This window comes from Littorina saxatilis, linkage group LG16 (genome assembly GCF_037325665.1).
Source record: "Littorina saxatilis isolate snail1 linkage group LG16, US_GU_Lsax_2.0, whole genome shotgun sequence".
NCBI classification, from domain to species: domain Eukaryota; kingdom Metazoa; phylum Mollusca; class Gastropoda; order Littorinimorpha; family Littorinidae; genus Littorina; species Littorina saxatilis.
The window spans coordinates 46,682,823-46,706,574 of NC_090260.1; the positions used below are offsets into that span (position 1 = coordinate 46,682,823).

Sequence of the window (23,752 nt, forward strand, 5' to 3'; positions counted from 1 at the left end):
GCGGATCGGGGGGGGGGGGGGGTCCGGGTTTTGAGGAAACCCCACTCAGAAACAGTTTCATCAAGAGACTTACAAACGATTTTTGAATTTTCTGTTACAGCACCAGCAGGTGAAGATTTCAAGACAGACAAAACAGTCAACGTGCAGATGGAGCATACATCAGAAATACCAACATCGTCCAGTGCTGACAGCAACGTTGTTTGGCTGAAACAAGAGGCAGCTGAAATACCAACATCGTCCAGTGCTGACAGCAACAATGTTTGGCTGAAACAAGAGGCAGCTGAAATACCAACATCGTCCAGTGCTCACAGCAACATTGTTAGACTGAAACAAGAGGCACCTGAAATACCAACATCATCCAGTGCTGACAGCAACGTTGTTAGACTGAAACAAGAGGCAGCTGAAATACCAACATCGTCCAGTGCTGACAGCAACAATGTTTGGCTGAAACAAGAGGCAGCTGAAATACCAACATCGTCCAGTGCTCACAGCAACATTGTTAGACTGAAACAAGAGGCACCTGAAATACCAACATCATCCAGTGCTGACAGCAACGTTGTTTGGCTGAAACAAGAGGCACCTGAAATACCAACATCGTCCAGTGCTCACAGCAACGTTGTTAGACTGAAACAAGAGGCACCTGAAATACCAACATCATCCAGTGCTGACAGCAACATTGTTTGGCTGAAACAAGAGGCAACTGACATACTAACATCATCCAGTGTTTACAGCGACGTTGTTAGACTGAAACAAGAGACACCTGAAGTACCAACATTGTCCAGTGCTTACAGTGAAGTTATCAGGCAGAAACAAGGGGCAGCAGAAATCCCAATTGATTTTGGAACCATTGCAGACACAGCTTCATTTTCAGAACAAGATTGGGGTACATGTTCAAATGATATCAAGCGTGAAAAAGACGGTGTGGGGGAGGGTGGAGCAAGGCCAGTGATGGAGGTCTCCGACAAGTGCAAAGAGGAGTGTACATGCAATGCGGGGCAGGACTTCAAGACTGAGGCATTCCCAGCTGTGACCGAGACCAGCATTTCAGCGGCTGAAGACATCCCTGCAACAAGTGTGTATGCGCATGGTGAGAGTTTTGTTTGTGGTGGTGTGGAAGTTGAAGAGGACAGGAAACCAGACATTGCACGTGACTGTGTAACGCAAACAGCATTTTGTCCTCTGTCTGCAGGCTGTTACTGTCAAGTGGAAGTGAAACAAGAGCCAGTAGAACCCACACAACACTTTGAGAGTGTGGAACACAGTGGTAAAGATGAATTTCCTGGTTTGAAGAACAATTTGATAAGATGTGCACTCCCATACAGTAAGAAACGACAATATGTCTGTTCCACGAGTGCAGTTACACATGATTCAAAGCGTCAAGTAAACAATCACTTGACAAAAGAAAGACCACATGCCTTCCTTAAATGTACAACAATATTTGGTCAAAAGGAGGGTGTAAACAAACACATGTTAACACATACAGGAGAAAAGCCACATGCCTGTCCTCATTGTTCAAAGAAATTTGCTCAGAAACAAGATTTGAAGATCCACCTGTTGACACATACAGGAGAAAAGCCACACGCCTGTCCTTCTTGCAAAGTGAAATTTGCTCACAAAGGGACTTTGAAGATCCACATGTTGACACATACAGGAGAAAAGCCACATGCCTGTCCTCATTGTTTAAAGAAATTTGCTCAGAAAGGGTATTTGAAGACCCACATGTTGATACATACAGGAGAAAAGCCACATGCTTGTCCTTATTGTTCAAAGAAATGTACTCGAAAAGAGCATTTGAAGACCCACATGTTGACACATACAGGAGAAAAGCCACATGCTTGTCCTTATTGTTCAAAGAAATGTACTCGAAAAGAGCATTTGAAGACCCACATGTTGACACATACAGGAGAAAAGCCACATGCCTGTCCTCATTGTTCAAGGAAATTTGCTCTCAAAAGGACTTTAAGGAACCACATGTTGACACATACAGGAGAAAAGCCATATGCCTGTCCTCATTGTTCAAAGAAATGTACTCGGAGAGAGCAAATGAAGACTCACATGTTGACACATACAGGAGAAAAGCCACATGCCTGTCCTCATTGTTCAAAGAAATTTGCTCTCAAAAGGACTTTAAGGAACCACATGTTGACACATACAGGAGAAAAGCCATATGCCTGTCCTCATTGTTCAAAGAAATGTACTCGGAGAGAGCAAATGAAGACTCACATGTTGACACATACAGGAGAAAAGCCACATGCCTGTCCTCATTGTTCAAAGAAATTTGCTCAGAAAAGGTCTTTGAAGACTCACATGTTGACACATACAGGAGAAAAGCCACATGCCTGTCCTCATTGTTTAAAGAAATTTGCTGTAGAAAGTGATTTCAAGACCCACATGTTGACACATACATGAGAAAAGCCACATGTCTGTCATTGCAAAATGAAATTTGCTCGGAAAAGGAATTTAAATACCCACGTTTTGACACATACCGGAGAAAAGCCACATGTGTGTCCTCAGTGCACAGTAAAGATTGTGCGCCAAAATAGTTTGACAATCCATATATGAACACATACAGGTGAAAAGCCACATGCCTGTCCTTATTGTACAAAGAAATTTACTCTGAAAGGGCATTTAAAAACCCATGTGCTAAGCCATAAAGGAGAAAACCCACATGCCTGCCCTCATTGTACATGGAAATCTGAGCGGCGATCACGTGATCTGTGTAAAGGAAATTAGTTATCCGATAAGTGATCCAAGTGAATGTAGAACGTTGGAATTAAATGACAGACATTGATCTGAACGGGGTGGTGGGAACTGGGTGGTTAGCCTCGATTACCATGCTGAGTTTTCACATGTAAGGTGAGGAAAATGCCTGTATGTAAAATTGTGGAGCTGCGAATGTTTACAAAGCTTACACATGTATTCGGAAAAAAGAAAGGCAGTTTGAGGTTGTTTTTTCCTGTCATTTTATTGAAAACAATGTTTTGCAAAGAAATCATGCATTGCTTCCAACCGGCTGGGCGTTAAGCAAACAAACAAACAAATTGCTTCCAACAGTTGCGCTGATTACAAACAAGATTATTTCTGATGCAATGGTGTGTGTGTGTGTGTGTGTGTGTGTGTGTGTGTGTGTGTGTGTGTGTGTGTACTTATACATGACGCGAGAGCGTCAAATAATTGACATTAATGATATTATTAATGTCGTAATTTACATTACTTTAGAAACTAAGTTAGATGCGTGGTATTTCCTGTGGTAATAGAAATTGATCTGGGTCCGTATGCATGAGGAGGCATCAGCAACACTGGAAGTAGAGGCCTCTTTTGGAAGTGGGAACTACCGAAGTTTAACTTTCCAACTGTTCACTATGCATGAACGCCGGAGTGGTGACTTCGAGAGTATTCGGTCAAGGTCGTGTACGGTAAGCTTGCCACCAGAGAAACAAATCTCATCGAGAGTTCAAAAAGGCGAACGTTGAGCGCACTGTAGTACTAACAGCGTTATTGCTGTTGTTTTTTGAATGGTTAAACGAAAGGTTCAAACTTGTGATGATTGTCTTGGAATCGAATGACTGCCTATGACAAATGACTTTAATTTTTTGTTGGCCTGAATGTTCGGAGAAGAATAAATGATTATATTGAACTTTTTTTCTTTTTTTGTTGATCTCAGTTGCATGCAGCCAGCTTCAATCCTTTTTTTTTCTTTTTACATTTAGTCAAGTTTTGACTAAATGTTTTAACGTAGAGGGGGGAATCGAGACGAGGGTCGTGGTGTATGTGTGTCGTCTGTCTGTCTGTGTGTCTGTGTAGAGCGATTCAGACCAAACTACTGGACCGATCTTTATGAAATTTGACATGAGAGTTCCTGGGTATGAAATCCCCAGACGTTTTTTTCATTTTTTCGATAAATGTCTTTGATGACGTCATATCCGGTTTTTCGTGAAAGTTGAGGCGGCACTATCACGCCCTCATTTTTCAACCAAATTGGTTGAAATTTTGGTCAAGTAATCGGGCGCAGTGGCGTGGTGGTAAGACGTCGGCCTCGTAATCGAGAGGTCGGGAGTTCGAATCCCGGTCGCTGCCGCCTGGTGGGTTAACAGTGGAGATTTTTCCGATCTCCCAGGTCAACTTATGTGCAGACCTGCTAGTGACTTAACCCCCTTCGTGTGTACACGCAAGCACAAGACCAAGTGCGCACGAAAAAGATCCTGTAATCCATGTCAGAGTTCGGTGGGTTATGGAAACACGAAAATACCCAGCATGCCCACTTAACGAAATCGGAGTGAAGCTGACTATGCTCTCAGAGTATAGTGTGGGGAACCCAAATGGGCAAACGAGTTCACACGTAACCAGACAATTCTGGAACGCTGAAGAAGAAGAAGGTCAAGTAATCTTCGACGAAGCCCGGACTTCGGTATTGCATTTCAGCTTGGTGGCTTAAAAATTAATTAATGACTTTGGTCATTAAAAATCTGAAAATTGTAAAAAAAATATTTTTTTTATAAAACGATCCAAATTTACGTTCTCCATCATTTTCTGATTCCAAAAACATATATACTGTTAAAAAAAAGAAACGCATAGTTGCTACTTGCCAAATTTGTTTTATTTTTCGAAAAAATTAACAGAAAATCCAATATTTAGATTATTTGTTTGAAATTTGGTATGGACACAGTTGAATGCACACACAGTTCATTTGCATCTTCAAATCAATCAGTCAATCAATACGATTGGGTGCCGAGGCTGTCAAGTCAGTAGGGGGTGTGACTGCCTTGAGCAGCAACAACTGCCCGGCACCTTCTGGGCATGGACTGGATCAGATGCCGGATATCTTGCTGTGGGATGGTGTCCCACTCCTCCTGAAGTGCCTGCAATAGATCGCGGTGATTTGCCGGCGCTTCTTCTCGCCTGCGCACACGTCTGTCCAATTGATCCCAGAGGTGTTCTATATCGGGTTCATGTCTGGCGACATGGATGGCCAGGGAAGCACCTGGACATGGTGGTCGGTGAGGAACTGGGTGGTGAGTCGTGCTGTGTGCGGGCGAGCGTTGTCCTGCTGGAATATGGCATCCTGGTCAGCCAGAAGAGGAAGGGCGTGTGGGCGCAGAATTTCCTCCACGTATCGCTGGGCAGTTATGTGCCCTTGGACGTGCACCAGGGTGCTCCTTCCAGCGGTATTGATCGCCCCCCACACCATGACGCCTCCACCACCATGAACGGGTGCCTCATCCACACAGTTGGGCGCGTAACGTTCGTTTACTCTCCGGTAGACCCTCCTCCGACCATCATGTCGCTGGAGCAGGAAGTAGGACTCGTCGCTGAACCACACGTGTCTCCAGTGATTCCGGACGGTCCAGCGAAGGTGCTGGTTGCCCCACTGCACTCGGTTCTGGCGATGGCGGCGGGTGAGGACAGCTCCTCTGTGAGGTCTGCGAGCTCTCAAACCAGCTTCATGCAGGCGGTTCCGCACGGTCTGGTCCGATAATCGGTGTGGCCCGGGGAGAGCCTGGACAGAAGATGAAGCCGACAGGAAACGATTCCGGAGGTGGCGGAGCCGTATGAAGCGGTCGTGAGCAGCAGTTGTCGCCCTTGGTCTTCCCGCTCGTGGCAAGTCAGCAACGGAGCCAATGGCTTGAAACCTGACCCACAGTCTACTGATGGTGCTCTGGGACACGTGGAAGTGCCTGGCGATTGCACTTTGACTTTGGCCTGCTTGTAAACGACCCAATGCAATTTGGCGGTCTTCTCTGCTCAATCGGGCCATCTTTCGTCGCTGAATTGTCGTCTGATTTCTTTGTGGCGAACAATCCGCTTTTATGGGTTTTGGAAGACATGGTGAGAGCTCAATATTCCCCGAGTTTCACGAGATTACACTGAAGCATGACGAGTGGTCATGCCAAATGAGCAATTTTGACATTGTAGCCACTGATAACGCATGCGTCACGTGCAGAGCTCACTTGTGGCAATGGACGAAAGGTCGACGACCAGATAAACATTTTCTGCAGTTTGGTGCATATCCTTGTAGCCATATAACTAAATTAACCAAATATTACAAGCTATGCGTTTCTTTTTTTGAACAGTATACATATGTTATATTTGGATTAAAAACAAGCTCTGAAAATTGAAAATATAAAAATCATTTCCCGCAGTGGGGCACTGCGGTTATGAAATTAAAGGCCCCTCCTGTTTTTGGAACCGCAGGAGCTTTCTAGTTTGCTGTTAGGTAGATTTTTGGTTCCTCTTTCCTGTCATGCTCTCTTTTTCTTCGTGAATTCTTTTTTTTTTTCTGCCTTCTTGCTCATTCACCTGTATTTTTTCCAAAAATCTCTTCTCTTGCCGCTTGTCTCGCGATTCATGTATAGTTTAATCTGTTAGTGTTCTGATGTAAGTCCAGCAGTAGATAGGTTAAGCCTATTTTAACATACTAGAAACTGGTAATCTTCCAGTAGGTATTAATTTAGTTTTACTAAAGCCTGCTGGGACACAAGTAATGGGTTAGTGCATTTGTAAACAGGAATCGCTTGACAAGTGGCCCCCTTCATCCCCCCCCTTCCTCGTCCTGATATGGCTCTGCGTAGTCGGCTGGACGTTAAGCAACAAATAAACAAAAAAATAAAAATCATTATCAAAATTTTTTTCCGAAATCAATTTAAAAACACTTTCATCTTATTCCTTGTCGGTTCCTGATTCCAAAAACATATAGATATGATATGTTTGGATTAAAAACACGCTCAGAAAGTATTAAAACGAAGAGAGGTACAGAAAAGCGTGCTATCCTTCTCAGCAAAACTTATAGCCCCGGCGCGGACTGCACAGAAAGCACCGTCCGCCGAGAATAAAAATCGCCTGAATACGGCCAGAAACACGGAATCTGTGTTTCTTACACTTGCTTTACCCTACGTTATTTAAACAAATACATAACCAATCCTAACAAACAATACATCAAATTAAAGCTACGACCTTTAGCTTTCCATTGCAATAGATCATATTTCGTAAAAACTTATATTTATTTAGTAGGATGCAAAAACAATGGTCCTAGTGAAGGCACTGAACCAACTTCAGTGCGGAAAATTACAAAACTCTCTAAACTGGAATAATGGACAAACTCATAAATCATACAGATAAAAAGAAGAACCCTGGACAAACATCATGATATGCGTTACTTGGGGGGAAATTATACATTGACTTAGTACGAAGCGGTAAAGTCCGAAAGTAAATGGAATCGGCTAAATTCCTGCGCGAGTACCTGTCTGCATAAATTAGCAATCTTTGCAGAGGAACCAAGCATCACTCATTACAACCAAATCCTTATAAACAAACTAAAATCATATGCAACATAGATACGGGATATGTAGTAGTGATACAAAAATGACAAAACAATGATTGAAAAGACAAAGATGAGTTTGTGAGAATCAATTTCTCTCGACGATACATGAAAACCGGTCAAGGTCAGAGTGACGCTTTGGTCAGTTCGAAGCATTATCGTAAATAACACAATAATATGCAGCCATCCAGCCTAATCAGTGACTTCTATGCAAACCTAAATATAATTAGGATCGTATCAAAGATAAAAGGGACTTTGAAAGATAGAAGTTAGGTAGATATATAAAGAAAGGTATTTTATTAGAATTTGCGCCGGCAAGGTGCGCGCGCATCATCGTATCGTCTGCTATGGGATGGGTATCCCGTTTGTACTGTACACAAGGCTGTTTCGCTATGCGATGATTAGAGTGTTTAGGGTAGCGAAGTGCACTTGGCTACAACTAAAATTAAAACACAGTTATACAAGCATTTACATCTACATTCATAGTCAACAACGCTTAATTAAAAGCATACACCTTCAAACATACATTACAAAAGATTCTTCCACTAACTAAGTAATAAAAACATGAATAAAATAGGTGGTGAAAAATCACTAAAACAACAAATAACACTACATGTAGCCTACTGATGGACTGAGAAAACAAAATCAGGGGTTGTATTTCCTGAAGAGGTGCGTTTTAAGTGCTCGTTTGAATGCTTTGGGTGACTGAGAGTGGCGGATGTGAAAGGGGAGAGAATTCCATTGTGTGGGTGCGCAGAAAGTAAAAGTGCGTTGTCCGTATGTTTTGGTTTTGGTGTGTGGAATGGTAAGGATGCGACAGTCAGAAGAGGCACGGAGTTGTCTTGCTGGAGAATAGACGGTGAGGAGTTCAGAGAAGTAAGCAGGAGACGAACCAGAAAAGAAGTTAAAGCAGAGGGTAGACAGTTTGTAGTCAATGCGGGCTTGAATAGGTAACCAGTGCAGTGTGTGAAGAAGTGGTGTTGCGTGATCTCGTTTTCGTGCTTTGAGAATGAGGCGTGCTGCCGAGTTTTGGACTTTTTGTAGTTTATGCAGGAGGTACAGAGGACAGCCAGAGAGAAGAGAGTTGCAGTAGTCAATTTTAGAAAGAACAAAGGCACAGACAAGAGTATTATAAGTTGTTTGAGAGGAGAGTGTGTGGCGAATGGTGCTGATCTTACGAAGCTCAAAATAAGCTGCTCTACAGACTAAAGATATATGTTTGTTAAGGGTCATGTCAGATGAAAGGGTGAATCCAAGGTTTCTAGCTGATGGTGAGAAAAGAATGTCGGTGTTGCCTATTTGAACAGAAACAGGTTGGGGAGAGGGAAATGTAGTGTTCTTCTTTTTGCACAGTACGGACCGTAAATAACTAAGTTTAGTGACTTGTTCCTTATCTATTGGGGAAATGTCTGTCAAAAAGTTTAGAAAAGACAATACTGTTCATCGGTGTTTTAATTTGTTTTCCCTCGTTAATTTTTGATTGCGATGGCGATGCATGGTTATGTACGGTTGAAAGTCAAGATTGGATTTTTGAGTCACTTGAGAAAAAGTGACTCTATGTAATCGGTCAGTGTTAGTCTGTCCGGCCGGCCGTCCGTAGACACCACCTTAACGTTGGACTTTTCTCGGAAACTATCAAAGCGATCCGGCTCATATTTTGTTTAGTCGTGACCTCCAATGACCTCTACACTTTAACGATGGTTTCGTTGACCTTTGACCTTTTTCAAGGTCACAGGTCAGCGTCAAAGGAAAAATTAGACATTTTATATCTTTGACAAAGTTCATCGGATGTGATTGAAACTTTGTAGGATTATTCTTTACATCAAAGTATTTACATCTGTAGCCTTTTACGAACGTTATCAGAAAAACAAGGGAGATAACTAGCCTTTTCTGTTCGGCAACACACAACTTAACGTTGGGCTTTTCTCGGAAACTATAAAAGTGACCGGGCTCAAATTTTATGTGAACGTGACTCATTGTGTTGTGAATAGCAATTTCTTCCTGTCCATCTGATGCCTCATATAATATTCAGAACTGCGAAAGTGACTCGATCGAGCGTTTGCTCTTCTTGTTTTTGATAGCATAGGACAGTTTCTTTACGCATTTAAAAAAAATGAACACAGAGGCAAAAACCGGTTGTTGCAGTCTGAATGCAATTGAGGTCTATAAAGAAAAAGGTTAATAAAATAATAATGAAAAAAAATACTTAGCTCCCAGCGGCACTTGAACCCAGAGCGTCGGATCGAAATTCCGAATCCGTAACCACTGCACTATGCTACTCGTCTGGAAAATGCACGATGCAAAGATGTGTTATCAGTTATTCAGTCGTGGTAGTTTGAAAGCTCACCACCTTCGCCGAATGACTCAAGCACGGTTTTTTCGGTCAGTAAATGATCGTACTGTCGGTTTTGAGACCCTCTGTTTCAAGCTTTCTTTCTTTCTTTATTTGGTGTTTAACGTCGTTTTCAACCACGAAGGTTATATCGCGACGAGGGAAAGGGGGGAGATGGGATAGGGGAAAGGGGGGAGATGGGACAGAGCCACCTGTTAAGTGTTTCTTGTTCACAAAAGCACTAATAAAAAAATTGCTCCAGGGGCCTGCAACGTAGTACAATATATGACCCCACTGGGAGAATGCAAGTTTCCAGCACAAAGGACCAAACACCTCTTACATACTGCTTGACCAAAATCCCTACAAACATCGACCATATTCTATACAAGAACCACTTAACAAGGGTTAAAGGAGAAACAGAATCCGTTAGTCGCCTCATACGACATGCGGGGTGCAGAGAAATAAGGATGTGGAAAAGAAGACTTTTGGTAAGTGAAATAAAGGTGATGGATCCAGTCAGGTAGAAATAAGACAACAAGAAAAGAATTGGAAAACTGCAGGGAATAGTAGGGAGAGTTTTCTTGGAAGGAAATATAGGTGAAAGGACTGGTAAGGCAGAAATAAGACAAAAGAAGAGAAGAAACAGAACCGTTAGTCGCCTCTTACGACATGCTGGTTAGCATCGGGTAAATTATTTCTAGTCCCAACCAATATGGGACTCCCCCTAACCCGCGGGGGGTTGTTTCAAGCTTTTCACCTAAATTAAGATGCGATCGTATAAATGATGAAATTAACTTTGAAAGTGGGAACTTCGGAAGCAAAGTTGCCAGCTACTCGGTATGCACGAGCTAACTTGAACGCCGAAGTAGTGGCTTTGAGAGTCCTGAGGTCAAGGTCGAGGAAATTAGGGGAATCCCAATTAGTGCGCATGCGTTTGTAAACGGTAGGCGTGGCGACCAAAAGAAACAAATCTCATCGCGAGTTCGTAAATGGGCGAACGTTGGTCGCACTGTAGCTTTTACTATAGTTGTTGTTTTTGACTGGTTGAACGAAACGGTCTGTTCAAAGCTGTGATGATTGTCTTGAAATTGAATGACTCTCTGTAATAATGATTTTGTTGACCAGAATGTTGGGGAGAATAAAACATTTTTTGTGTATGTGGTAGCAAAGTAAAGACGCTCAGAGAGGAATACGATGGACTCTCTTCTCCTTCTTAGACGACCTGGACTTTGCAGATGACTTGGCACTGCTATCACATACACATAAACACATCCAAGAGAAGACCGACCGATTGTGTATGTTTGGAGGCCAAATTGGACTTAGTGTCAGCCAAAAGAAGACCGAGACCAGGCTACTCAACGCCGAAAGACCTACCCCAGTGAAAGCCTATGGCGCCGACTTACCGCAAACAGAACAGTTTACTTACCTGGGCAGCATCATCCGAAAGGACGGAGGCGCCGAGAAGGACATCAAAAGCAGACTGAACAAGGCAAGAAATGTCATGCGGACCATGAACAACATATGGAAATCAACCCAGTACAGCACTCACACAAAACTCAAGCTATACAGAAGCTGTGTGATGTCTACCCTCATGTATGGGTCGGAATGCTGGCGCATGACGAAGTCGGATGCAGCAAAACTGTCGTCATTCCACACCACCTGCCTCAGAAAGATCTTGAGAATATTCTGGCCCAGAAAGATCCCCAACAACGACCTTCTCCAACGATGCAACATGGAAGAAATGGAGACACTCATAACCCAGAGAAGATGGAGATGGACTGGCCATGTACTACGAATGGAAAACGACTCCATTCCGAAGGTGGCACTTCGATGGACCCCAGAAGGAAAAAGGAAGCGGGGAAGACCCAAGCAGACTTGGAGACGAACAGTGGAGGGGGAATCAAAGGACCTCAACCACTCCTGGGCGACCCTGGGAAGGCTTGCAAGAGACAGACAAAAGTGGAGGTCCTTTGTCGCTGCCCTACACGCCACCAGGCGTGAAAGGCATTGAAGTGAAGTGAAGCTAGCAAAGTCAGTTATGTTAAACATCTTTTGTTTTAATGATTGTGTATCGGTAAAATAGGCAAAATAGGTTGGTTAGAGCGAAAGTTTTGGGTTACTGGTAAATTTAAAAAGGCAGAACTCAAGTTTTTGGGGAATCAAGATATAAGGTGTAGTGAAAAGAAGATAAGTTCAGTAACTTTCATATTAATTGGGAAAATGTGTGTCCACAATTTTACAAAAGATAAATAGTTGTACTTAGGTGTTTGTAAATTATGTCTGTCCTCGTTAATTGTGAACAGGATATATGTTTATGTAAAGTTGAAAGTCAAGATTGGATTTATTAACCAACGCGCGTGTGTGCATGTGTGTTAGACATGGACATAGAACACTTTATTATCTCAACTACGAGAAACTCGGGTGTGGTGAATCACAATAAACAACATAAAACGTAAGAAAATAAATAAAATATTGAGGTGGCAATAATCAGCTCATAATAGAGTGGGGGTGGGGGGGTGGGGGTGCACACACACACCGTCAAAAAAACACACACACACAAACGCACAATTATACCCGCACGCACGCACGCACACAGGCAGGCAGGCACTCGCACAAATACATACAAACACTTTCACACACACGCAAACTCACACCCCTCCCCCCCACACACACACACATGTGCGCGCGTGCATGCAAACGAATGAATGAACACTCACACCTACACACGCACACACACACGCACACTCTCACACAAACACTGACACTCACTCATGCACACAAAGACGCCCATTTACATTAGAAACACCCCCTCCTATAAACGGGGATGAAAGAGTGGTGGCCAGTGACCCAGAACGAACAAAAGTCAAAGCTGGCAACTCAGGTTTGTATTCAGGGAAATTTACAGGAAATGCACGCACGAGATATGACTTTTCTTTCTATTTTCTCTCTTTGGGACTTTCATCTGTGTTAGATCGGTTTGATATGAAAAACCGAAGAAAAGCCCTGCTATTTTGCACTGAGAAACTTAGGAAGTAGCGTGTTTACTCCTGGGTTTTGCTGTAGGGGAGACCGGGGATAGTCGGCCCCCGGGGTAAGTTGGACTATTGGCTTTTATTTGATTCCTTTGGTGTATTTAGACATTATGGTTATGTGACTACGTCACGCGACTGCCCGCCTTCCAGCACAGAAAATATGGCGCCAATCTGATGCAGATGTTGGAGGTAAGTGATAAAAAACTGATTTTGATCATTTGGAGTAAATTTGTTAAAGATTTGTTTGGATCAGATTTCAGCGCTAATGAATCGCATCAGTCAGACAAAACCATATATGAACAAAACATGTATATCAACGGTTTCACTGGAAAGTGATACTTTTGCTCTGCCCAGTGTCAGTGTTTATTGCTACCCCTCCAAATAAAATTTCCTGTGTTGGGGTAAGTTGGTCCTCATGTGATGGGGCACGTTGGTTCCAGGGGCCGACTTGCCCCGGGGGGTAGGGCCAACATGCCCCATATAGTGTATATTCTTTTTTCGTGATAATACACTGTTTTTGTGTTTATTTGTTCTTTTAAATAACCGTGAGATTGATGTGTGTGTGTGTGTGTGTGAGTGTGTGTGTGTGTGTGTGTGTGTGAAAGAGAGAGAGAGAAAGCCTGTGTGCGTGCCAAATCACTGGGACACTTTGGTGATTTATATTTTGCATTTGTGTAGGTTCCACTATGGTGAGAACATATGAAAGAAAGACCAGCAGAGGATGCATGCCAGATGTAATTCGCAGGGCGATAGATCACTACCACACCACAGAAGATAGTGTGAAGAAAACTGCTGCTCTTTTCGACGTGCCAAAGACAACACTCCGACGCCAGCTTCTGAAATTTAAGAACCTGTCTGCCCCACAGCGAGAGAAAAATGTTGCAGGTCTTCCTTTAGGGTATACCCGACACCGACAGGTCTTCACTGACGAACAGGAGTTGGCACTGGTCAAGTACCTGAAGGATGCTTGTGACATATATTTTGGATTGTGCCCAATCGAGGTCCGTGTCTTGGCATATCAGTGTGCAAAGCAATTTGACATCCCTATGCCCCAGTCATGGAGTGAGAAAGAACGTGCTGGGGCTGACTGGTTTTCAGGCTTCATGAAGAGACATAAAGACTGTATTTCTATCAGAACACCTGAAGCTACCAGTATTGGTCGTGCTACAGCGTTTAACAGAGCAAACATTGATGACTTCTTTCAGAAGTTGGGCACTGTAATCGACAGGTACAAGTTTGAGGCGAAGGACATTTGGAACGTTGACGAAACGGGGGTGGTGACAGTCCAAAAGCCTCGCAAATCATTGGTGTCATCAGAGAGGGGACAACTAGTCACCCTGTGTGCTGCAATATCTGCAGATGGTCGTTCAGTTCCACCATTTTTTGTGTTTCCAAGGGTCAAGTTCTCTGACCATTTCCTCACAGGAGCCCCTACTGGATCTAAGGGAAGTGCACACAAGTCTGGTTGGATGACGGAAGAGAACTTCCCGAAGTTCTTGGAACATTTCAAGCATCACGTGAGACCTTCAAAGGAGTCACCTGTTCTCGTACTATTGGACATGTACTGATGTCCTCAACACGAAAAGAATTTTTTGTCCTTTGATTCATTTTGTTCAGTTTTGCGATGCAAAACATAATGTTGTTTTTATTTCTGTTTCGGTCTAATAAATCCCGTTGAACTGAGTGCTCTCGTGAATCATTTCTGACATTCTGAAAGTGAGGGTCCAACTTGCCCCATACGTAGGGCCAACTTACCCCGACACGGGGCAAGTTGGACCCTGTGTCACTAGGTCTGCTTGCAGCCAAACTGTAAACAATATTACAATAGTTTGGCCACTTTTTTTATCACAAATTTGAGCAAGATATTAACGCTCATTTTAAACCATCAATCGTTTCTCTATCTCTCTTAAATTAGTCTCCACATTGGTTTAAGTGCAAAAGGGGGCCGACTATCCCCGGTCTCCCCTACTACAATTGCGCTCACTTACTTCCTCGCTTGCTTCAAAAGTAAGCTCTTTTTCCGTCCCATGCATACGAAATTGAGGACCTGGATGTACTTCCGATGTCGCTCAAAACGTTGGAAGTTGTCGCCAACTACCATCAATTACTTCCTCGCTTTGCTTCGAAGTAAGCCCTTCTTCCGGCCCATGCATACGAAAGTGAGGCAAGTTCTTCCGATGTCACTCAAAACTTCGGGAGTTTTCGCGAACTTCCCCCAAAAGCATACGGGTGCTGAACGGGTGACAGGCTTCTATTACCATGCTTAGTGTTACCATATAAGGTGAGGAAACCACTTCAATGTAAAATTGTAGCGTTACGAACGTTTACAAAGCTTACACGTGTATTTAAAAAAAGCAACTAAAAAGAAAGGCAGATTGTCCTGGGTTTGTTTGGGTTTGTTTTTTCGTTTTTTTTATTCAAAACTGTCTTGCAAAGAAATTTGTTTGTTTGTTTGTTTGTTTATTTGTTGCTTAACGTCCAGCCGACTACGCAGAGCCATATCAGGACGAGGAAGGGGGGATGAAGGGGGCCACTTGTCAAGCGGATTCCTGTTTACAAATGCACTAACCCATTACTTGTGTCCCAGCAGGCTTTAGTAAAACTAAATTAATACCTACTGGAAGATTACCAGTTTCCAGTATGTTAAAATAGGCTTAACCTATCTACTGCTGGACTTACATCAGAACACTAACAGATTAAACTATACATGAATCGCGAGACAAGCGGCAAGAGAAGAGATTTTTGGAAAAAATACAGGTGAATGAGCAAGAAGGCAGAAAAAAGAAAAGAATTCATGAAGAAAAAGAGAGCATGACAGGAAAGAGGAACCAAAAATCTACCTAACAGCAAACTAGAAAGCTCCTGCAGTTCCAAAAACAGGAAGGGCTTTTAATTTCATAACCGCAGTGCCCCACTGCGGGATGCAAAGAAATAGTACATTGCTTTCAACAGTGTCGCAGAATACAAACAGGATAATTTCTGATGCAATGTTCTTTGTTAGTGTGTGTGTGTGTGTGTGTGTGTGGTTTTTTGACTCACATGCGAAGCAAAAGTGAGTCTATGTACTCACCCGAGTCGTCCGTCCGTCCGTCCGTCCGTCCGGACGTCCGTCCGTCCGGACGTCCGTCCGGAAAACTTTAACGTTGGATATTTCTTGGACACTATTCAGTCTATCAGTACCAAATTTGGCAAGATGGTGTATGATGACAAGGCCCCAAAAAACATACATAGCATCTTGACCTTGCTTCAAGGTCAAGGTCGCAGGGGCCATAAATGTTGCCTAAAAAACAGCTATTTTTAACATTTTTCCCATTTTCTCTGAAGTTTTTGAGATTGAATACCTCACCTATATATGATATATAGGGCAAAGTAAGCCCCATCTTTTGATACCAGTTTGGTTTACCTTGCTTCAAGGTCAAGGTCACAGGAGCTCTTCAAAGTTGGATTGTATACATATTTTGAAGTGACCTTGACCCTGAACTATGGAAGATAACTGTTTCAAACTTAAAAATTATGTGGGGCACATGTTATGCTTTCATCATGAGACACATTTGGTCACATATGATCAAGGTCAAGGTCACTTTGACCCTTATAAAATGTGACCAAAATAAGGTAGTGAACCACTAAAAGTGACCATATCTCATGGTAGAAAGAGCCAATAAGCACCATTGTACTTCCTGTGTCTTGAATTAACAGCTTTGTGTTGCATGACCTTGGATGAACTTGGGTCAAGGTCACATGTATTTTGGTAGGAAAAATGTGTAAAGCATGTGAGTCGTATGGGCTTTGCCCTTCTTGTTTTTACGTGTGAGTGTGTGATCATTTTATAATTGTACCCTCTCTCTCTCACTCAAACGAACACAGTAACATTACGTATTAACAAACCTCCTCTTCTGTCTCTCTTGAAAACACATACACACGCACTCATTTTCGGGGAAAAGACATATACCTCAGGCAATGGAGAATCTCACCTAAAATCAAACGTGTTGCTAATGGCTTGGGTTATTTATGCAAAGTTAAGCAAGGTCTGAATTTGTTTCGAGTGTGAAAATGATTTTTGAACATTTTCCCAAGACTACTGACTTCAAAATCTTCCCAGCAATCATTACAACTACAGTCGACACATAATAGTTGTACATTTTCACATGAGTCTTTACTGACTACACCCTTCTTCCCAGCTCTCATTACAACAACTGTCAACAGTTGACAAATAATTTGTGTACATTATTACAAAAGTCTTTGCTGGCGTGACCACATTTCTTCCCTTTCATCACAATAAAATGAAGCTCATTTGTTAGCAAACATAGCAACAGAAACTGTTGAAACCACAAAGCTATCTAGTACTACTGGGTACCCAAAGGTGAATTTTCAAACTTTAATAGAACAGACATGAATTTAAATGTTGTTTTAGCTCTTGATTTAAATTTTTTTTTATTCATACAAATTTTATGTGTGCGAGTAAAAAAGGCATTGTGTTGCACTAAAATTACACTTGGAGAATACATAGAATAACCTAGTTTTCTTGGTAGTTATTGAAGTGACATAAAAATGAATGACAAAATTGTGAAATACAGGACACAGATTGCCGTTGCAATGAAAACAGCCGCCATATTGGATTTCTATGAAACGGTTTTACAGCGACATCATACATCAGAAATGCTTGATATGTGTCACAAAGATACACATGACATTTATCTATAATCATGTAGAACGATTTGTTTTATTAAAAAGACTGCAGTTGAATTTATTTTAATTTTTGTAATAAGGATTAATGAATTTCTAACCACATATTCATTAATCCTTATTTAAAAATAATTAATACAAATCAACTGTAGTCTTTTGAAAAAAAATCATTCTACATGATTGTAGATAAAAGTCATGTTTCTTTGTGACAAATATTAAGCATTTCTGATGTATGATGTTGCTGTAAAACCATTTCATAGAAATCCAATATGGAGCTGTTTATGCCAGTTTGCAAAGCGACAGCGGCCTATGTCCTTTAGTTTTTGCAAATGTTTCATTTCTTTTTATAAGTCACTTCAGTAACTACCCAGAAAACTAAGTTATTTCAAGTATTTTCCAAGTTTAATTTTGGTAATTTTAGTAATTTTAGTGCCTCACGTTGCCTCAATTAGAACCAAAGTTATTATTTTTTTAAAGATTTAATATTTGGCATTCATTTTTCGTAGCTTTCAAAAGTGAAAAAAAGGCCATCTTTGCGGACAAATAATATCAACTCTCGTAGTCGTAAGCAAGCCAAGACCCTGTCAATTTATTTATCTGGAAGATCATACACAAAATAAATGATTCGATTTTTTTTTAGGGCAAAAGACGTTTGTGGAAGACGTTCCATGCATAATAAGCTCTGAGGTGGGTTTTAGTGTTCCGGCTCTGAGGGGCTACTTTTTTTGCAGTCAGCTCAGATCACTCGCAACACTAGATGTTGTAACTTGTAGGCAGTGTAACGCTTAACTCTGTTGTTTGTAACATTCACAAATGCACTGGGTACCACATTAGTAGGCAACTGAAAGGTGCAATAAACAGATTTCGCAATAAATTATCATTCATATCCAAAAGAGCAGATTTTAGTGCATTTTTTTTAAATACAATGGAACCTCCTCTGACAAACCTCCAAAAATCAGAGTAAATCAGGTCTTAAAAAGGAGGTAGTCTTAACATGAGGGTAAATTTACAGAGAAAATGAATCTATAGGAAATCCATAAAATTAAAGGTCTTGAAAGGGAGGAAGTCTTAAATTGGGGGGGGGGGGGGGGGGTGTGTGTTCCTAAAAGGGGGATTCAACTGTATGCTTGACACAGACCATCGAACCCATAATCATGCACTGAAGCAATGCAAAAGCAACATTTTGGCATCATAAAATGTTCAGAATGCTCCTAAATTTCTCTCAAAATGTGTGAACTTTACAAACAAAACAGTAAAACGGTACACATTGCCCATGACACCTAGTGTTGCGAGCGAACTGAGCTGACTTAAAAACAAGTCGCGTAAGGCGAAAATACAATATTTAGTCAAGTAGCTGTGGAACTCACAGAATGAAAGTGAACGCAATGTAATTTTTCAGCAAGACCGTATACTCGTAGCATCGTCAGTCCACCGCTCATGGCAAAGGCAGTGAAATTGACAAGAAGAGCGGGGTAGTAGTTGCGCTAAGAAGGATAGCACGCTTTTCTGTACCTCTCTTTGTTTTAACTTTCTGAGCGTGTTTTTAATCCAAACATATCATATCTATATGTTTTTGGAATCAGGAACCGACAAGGAATAAGATGAAAGTGTTTTTAAATTGATTTGGACAATTTAATTTTGATAATAATTTTTATATGTTTAATTTTCAGAGCTTGTTTTTAATCCGAATATAACATATTTATATGTTTTTGGAATCAGCAAATGATGGAGAATAAGATAAACGTAAATTTGGATCGTTTTATAAATTTTTATTTTTTTTTACAATTTTCAGATTTTTAATGACCAAAGTCATTAATTAATTTTTAAGCCACCAAGCTGAAATGCAATACCGAACCCCGGGCTTCGTCGAAGATTACTTGACCAAAATTTCAACCAATTTGGTTGAAAAATGAGGGCGTGACAGTGCCGCCTCAACTTTCACGAAAAGCCGGATATGACGTCATCAAAGACATTTATCAAAAAAACTGAAAAAAACGTTCGGGGATTTCATACCCAGGAACTCTCATGTCAAATTTCATAAAGATCGGTCCAGTAGTTTAGTCTGAATCGCTCTACACACACACACACGCACACACGCACGCACACACACACGCACATACACCACGACCCTCGTTTCGATTCCCCCTCGATGTTAAAATATTTAGTCAAAACTTGACTAAATATAAAAAGTGACCCCTCAGACGAGTCAGAGCTGGAACCCATGGAACGTCTCCCGCAACCTGATCATATTATTATTCATACTGCCATCTGACAATTGAATCTGTACAAAACCTCCGATGACCAGCAAATGATGCATAGAGATAAACTGCAGTAAAATGACGCATAAAACATAGCTAAGCTGTAAGCATCAACCATTTTCTAAGGTTTATTGAATCAAAGTTAAAAACAAGAACTTCATCGACCCAGCGATCAAAATCATAAACACGCCTACCAGTTCACTACATGTACGAAGGTTTATTTGTACAATGAGCAGAATAATAGTATCAAAGTTGTAAAACATAAATCTTAAGCATTCAAATTCTTCCTCAAAAACTTTAAGAAACAACACAAAATGTAACAATCTTTCCAAAACATACCACTACATTAGAAAAAGAACTCATTCCTATAAAATGAACAAGAGTTCAAACTCAATATCTCAGTATACTCCTTGACATTGACCGTGATTGACGTGACAAGTGCTACAGCATTGATTGTTTTACTTTGTCATTGACATGACACATGCTACTTAGACCTATGACATATGTAATGCATGCATTGACCCGACTATGAGTATGACATGACACATGCTACTTTTACTTATAATTACACAGGTTGCTTTATCTTTCACCGGATCGCGCTTTGGATTAGCAGGTCGGCACATAAGTTGACCTGGGAGATCAAAAAAATCTCCACACTTAACCCGCCAGGCGGCCGCGGCCGGAATTTGAACCCTGGACCTTCCGATTAAAAGGCCACGTCTTACCACCCCGCCACAGCGCCCGTCTGTATGAACATCACACTAAAAGCACACGAAGACTCAGAATGTGTTTCATCATCTCTGTGTGACAGAGTTACCTGTGTCCTGTCAGAACTGTGTCTCCTACAGGTGTTGCTTCACACTTGGCCATTTCGTAGTCAGATACACACAAAATAGTCTGTGCCCAGGTGACTAACTCTAGTGAACTATCAACACATGAGATAGTCTGTGCCAGGTGGCCAACTGAGTGAGCTTTCAACACACGAGATAGTCTGTGCCAGGTGGCCAACTAGGTGAGTTTCCAACACATGAGATAGTCTGTGCCAGTCTGTGAGTAAGCTTTCAACACACGAGCAACTGAGTGATCACTGATTGATTAACCTTTGCATGCTCCACATCCCATCTGAACCAGTACTAATGAACTGCTCTGCTTCTGTGTTGATGGTGATATCATCTGGAACATGTTTCTGTGCGCTTCTCTTTCCCCTTTCTTCTGTATGAGTTCGCATGTGCCGCTTTAAGGAGGTAGACTGGCCAAAAGAGGAACTGCAATGTGCACATCTATATGGCCTTTCACCTGTATGAGTGACCATGTGCAGCTTTAATGTGGTGGGCCGACTGAATGATGCACTGCACTGTGAACAAGTGTATGGTCTTTCACCAGTATGAATTAGAATGTGATTCTTTAAGTGATAAGAGCGACCAAAGGATGCACTGCACTGTGAACAACTGTATGGTCTTTCCCCTGTATGAGTTAGAATATGCTGCTTTAATGCAGAGGGCTGACGGAAGGATGCACTGCACTGTGAACAACTATATGGTCTTTCACCTGTATGAGTTATAATATGTTGCTTTAATGTGCTTGACTGACGGAAGGATGCACTGCACACTGCACATGTATGTGGCCTTTCACCTGTATGAGTGACCATGTGCCGCTTTAATTCAGAAGGACATCTGAAAGATGAATTGCACTGTGTACATCTATGTGGCCTTACATCTGCTTCCGTTTTCTTCTCTTTGTGTAAACTTTCCCCTTTCAAACTCTTTGACCGATATGCGTAAAGGTGATCCAATCCAACGCTGCTTTTCTCTGGAGATACGCCATCTTGTGTTGAAGGACTTTGACTGTTGTAAGGTGACCTTGTCAGCTGTGCAGTGTCATCTCTTGCCATTGCGCTTGATTCAGCGCCGGCTCCTTCATCTTGGTGTGTTGGAATTAACTGTGTGTCCCCCGTCACAACTGTTGTGTCTTCTGCATCTCTTGACTCGGACTTGATGTGTTCACTCACTTGTCTGTTGGAATGTTTCACTGACTCTTGTGATGACAGAGACTGATAGAAGAATTCAGCCTGAGTTTGTGTTGTCTGTTCCTTCATGATACTTGCTGTGCTCTCTGTTGTGAAGTCTGCCTCAACCGACACTGTAACACACAATATAAACACAGCAGTAGTAGTAAGCAACTCGTCATTTTTCAAAAGTAATGAACAGACAATGGGCGGTTCTGGTGAAGTTATGCCCCCTCTTTCTTTCGGCTGGTAACTGGCGCCACCTCGCGGCAAGATCACACGAGACAGGAAAAAAAACTTGCATTGGTACCAAATAGCATATCGGTTTAGTAAAAGTTTGTGTGTAAGTCATGCATTTTATACGGTAAACAGACAATGGTCGGTTTTGGTGAGGTTATGCCCCTTCTTTCCTTCGGCTGGTAACTGGCGCCACCTCGCGGCAAGATCACAGGAGTTGTCTCGCGTTATCACCCCAGAAGCGAAAGTAACCAAATGAAAAGGCCCACTCCGCCTACACAGGAGATTTACAGAACGAAGACATCTTTTTACACTAAAACTGCAATACTAACCTGATAGAACACACTCGCAATAGCATTCTACAACATCAAACCACACTTACTGAATGGCTTTTTCTCAAGTGTAAACCACACACCAGTTCTCGTGGTTTATTTAACCCCCAAACCAACTAGGCCCTGTGTGACCCACTAAATTTATACATGACCTTTCAAGCTGTTTGCGATTTCAAAACGGCTCCAGATCTGCAATAGAATCTTATTGTGTACCTCTGAATCAATACACACTAAGCACAAAAAGTTAAGGATATTTTTTTTCAGTGGCATAGCCCAGATGTTAAACAGCGGTGTTTTGGTCAGAAACATACGTGTTTTTGAAGATCAGTCCTTGTTCTGCTGAAAAATGTGTTTCTTAGATTTTAGCACTATTTGGGTATGACGTCACAGGTTCTTGACCATGCCTACGCTCTAAATAGCGGGTTTTTTACGTCATGATTCACTTTTAACCGTCGAAACAGTAACTTAAACTGAACAATATTTTATATTATGATATATTCATACTTTATATCCATTTGTCTACACAATAAATATAATTTATAGGGAGGAACGGTTGCCCGTTGTGGGGGAATATTGAGGAAGCTTCGTTTCACACACGATCCACATTTGGGTACCAATAATGCAATGCTTCCTTCCACCCACAACTATCAACAACTGAGAACGTTTCCATTCAGTCTGCGAAGTGTATTGTTTTTTCTGCAATTTCATAGCGGGTTTCCAGTGTTGAAATTCATTTCAGTCAATTTTGAGGGTACCCTTATTTGAGCACTGGTCACGTTATCACTGTAAAAGAAATCTTTGATCGGAAAGGTGTTTCAGACAGTCAAGTAGATGGCCTGAACTGGCACTGAAAGTTTTAATGAAATGGCATGGGGGTTAATGCTTTAATTTGGGTGTGAAATTTGTCGAGATGATTTTTTTGCTAAGTTTAGACGAGACTTTTGACAGTAATTGTAAATGATGCACTTTTATGCAAATGCATACAAGCACCTGTAAAACCTAACCATCATCTAAACACTCACCGTGTGAATGTTGCTGGGTCATGCACCATGCTAGTGATGGTTCTTCTGCAACGTCGATCTCTATCTTGACCTCTGGCTCTTGTAAGTGTTGCTCTGTCATGAACTCTGACACTGGTAGTCTTACTAGTGGCGGTTCTTGTGTATCTCTTTCTGTCTTGACCTCCGTCTTGACCTCTGGCTCTTGTGAATGTTGTTCTGTTGTGCACAGTGACACTGGTAGTCTTACTAGTAGTGGTTCTTGTGTATCTCTTTCTGTCTTGACCTCTGTCTTCACTGTCCGCTCTTCTTCCTCCATCCTGTCACAGCCGCTCACTGTCTGTCTTGGTTGGCTTTCGTCGTCTGAGTGCTGCTGCAAAAATAAAAGGTTATGGTGTATTTAAGGTAAGCGAACCCAATGGATTTCGCGCAAATAGAGTTTTTGTTTGTTCGCGCTACACACTTGAATACAAACCAATTTGCACCAAACTTACTTAGTACATATATCTTTATTATTAAGCCATGCAGAGTGCAAAATTCATGATGTTATCTGCAGAAAC

At 41.8% G+C, this 23,752-nt stretch overlaps 2 protein-coding genes across 2 annotated transcripts in view; one reads left to right on the top strand and one right to left on the bottom strand.

Annotated features, from left to right (window-relative positions):
• Positions 1–110: 110 nt before the first annotated feature.
• On the top strand, positions 111–3,642 carry LOC138949693 (zinc finger protein 300-like). The gene has a single exon (XM_070321477.1). It carries the CDS (start codon positions 148–150, stop codon positions 2,407–2,409), a length of 2,262 nt encoding a protein of 753 aa, XP_070177578.1. The 5' UTR covers positions 111–147; the 3' UTR covers positions 2,410–3,642.
• A 12,906-nt stretch (positions 3,643–16,548) lies between these two features.
• Positions 16,549–23,752, bottom strand: part of LOC138951389 (zinc finger protein 107-like) — a 45,961-nt gene continuing 38,757 nt past the window's right edge. The window contains exons 9-10 of the mRNA XM_070323000.1: positions 23,217–23,565; positions 16,549–21,759 (exon numbers count right to left, since the gene is read on the bottom strand). Coding sequence (XP_070179101.1) covers positions 20,705–21,759; positions 23,217–23,565 — 1,404 coding nt within the window. The 3' untranslated portion in view covers positions 16,549–20,704. The remainder of the gene's footprint in view (positions 21,760–23,216; positions 23,566–23,752) is intronic.

Excerpts from the sequence above, each read along its gene's own strand:
- LOC138949693 (XM_070321477.1), top strand. The coding sequence starts at position 148 with ATGGAGCATACATCAGAAATACCAACATCGTCCAGTGCTGACAGCAAC.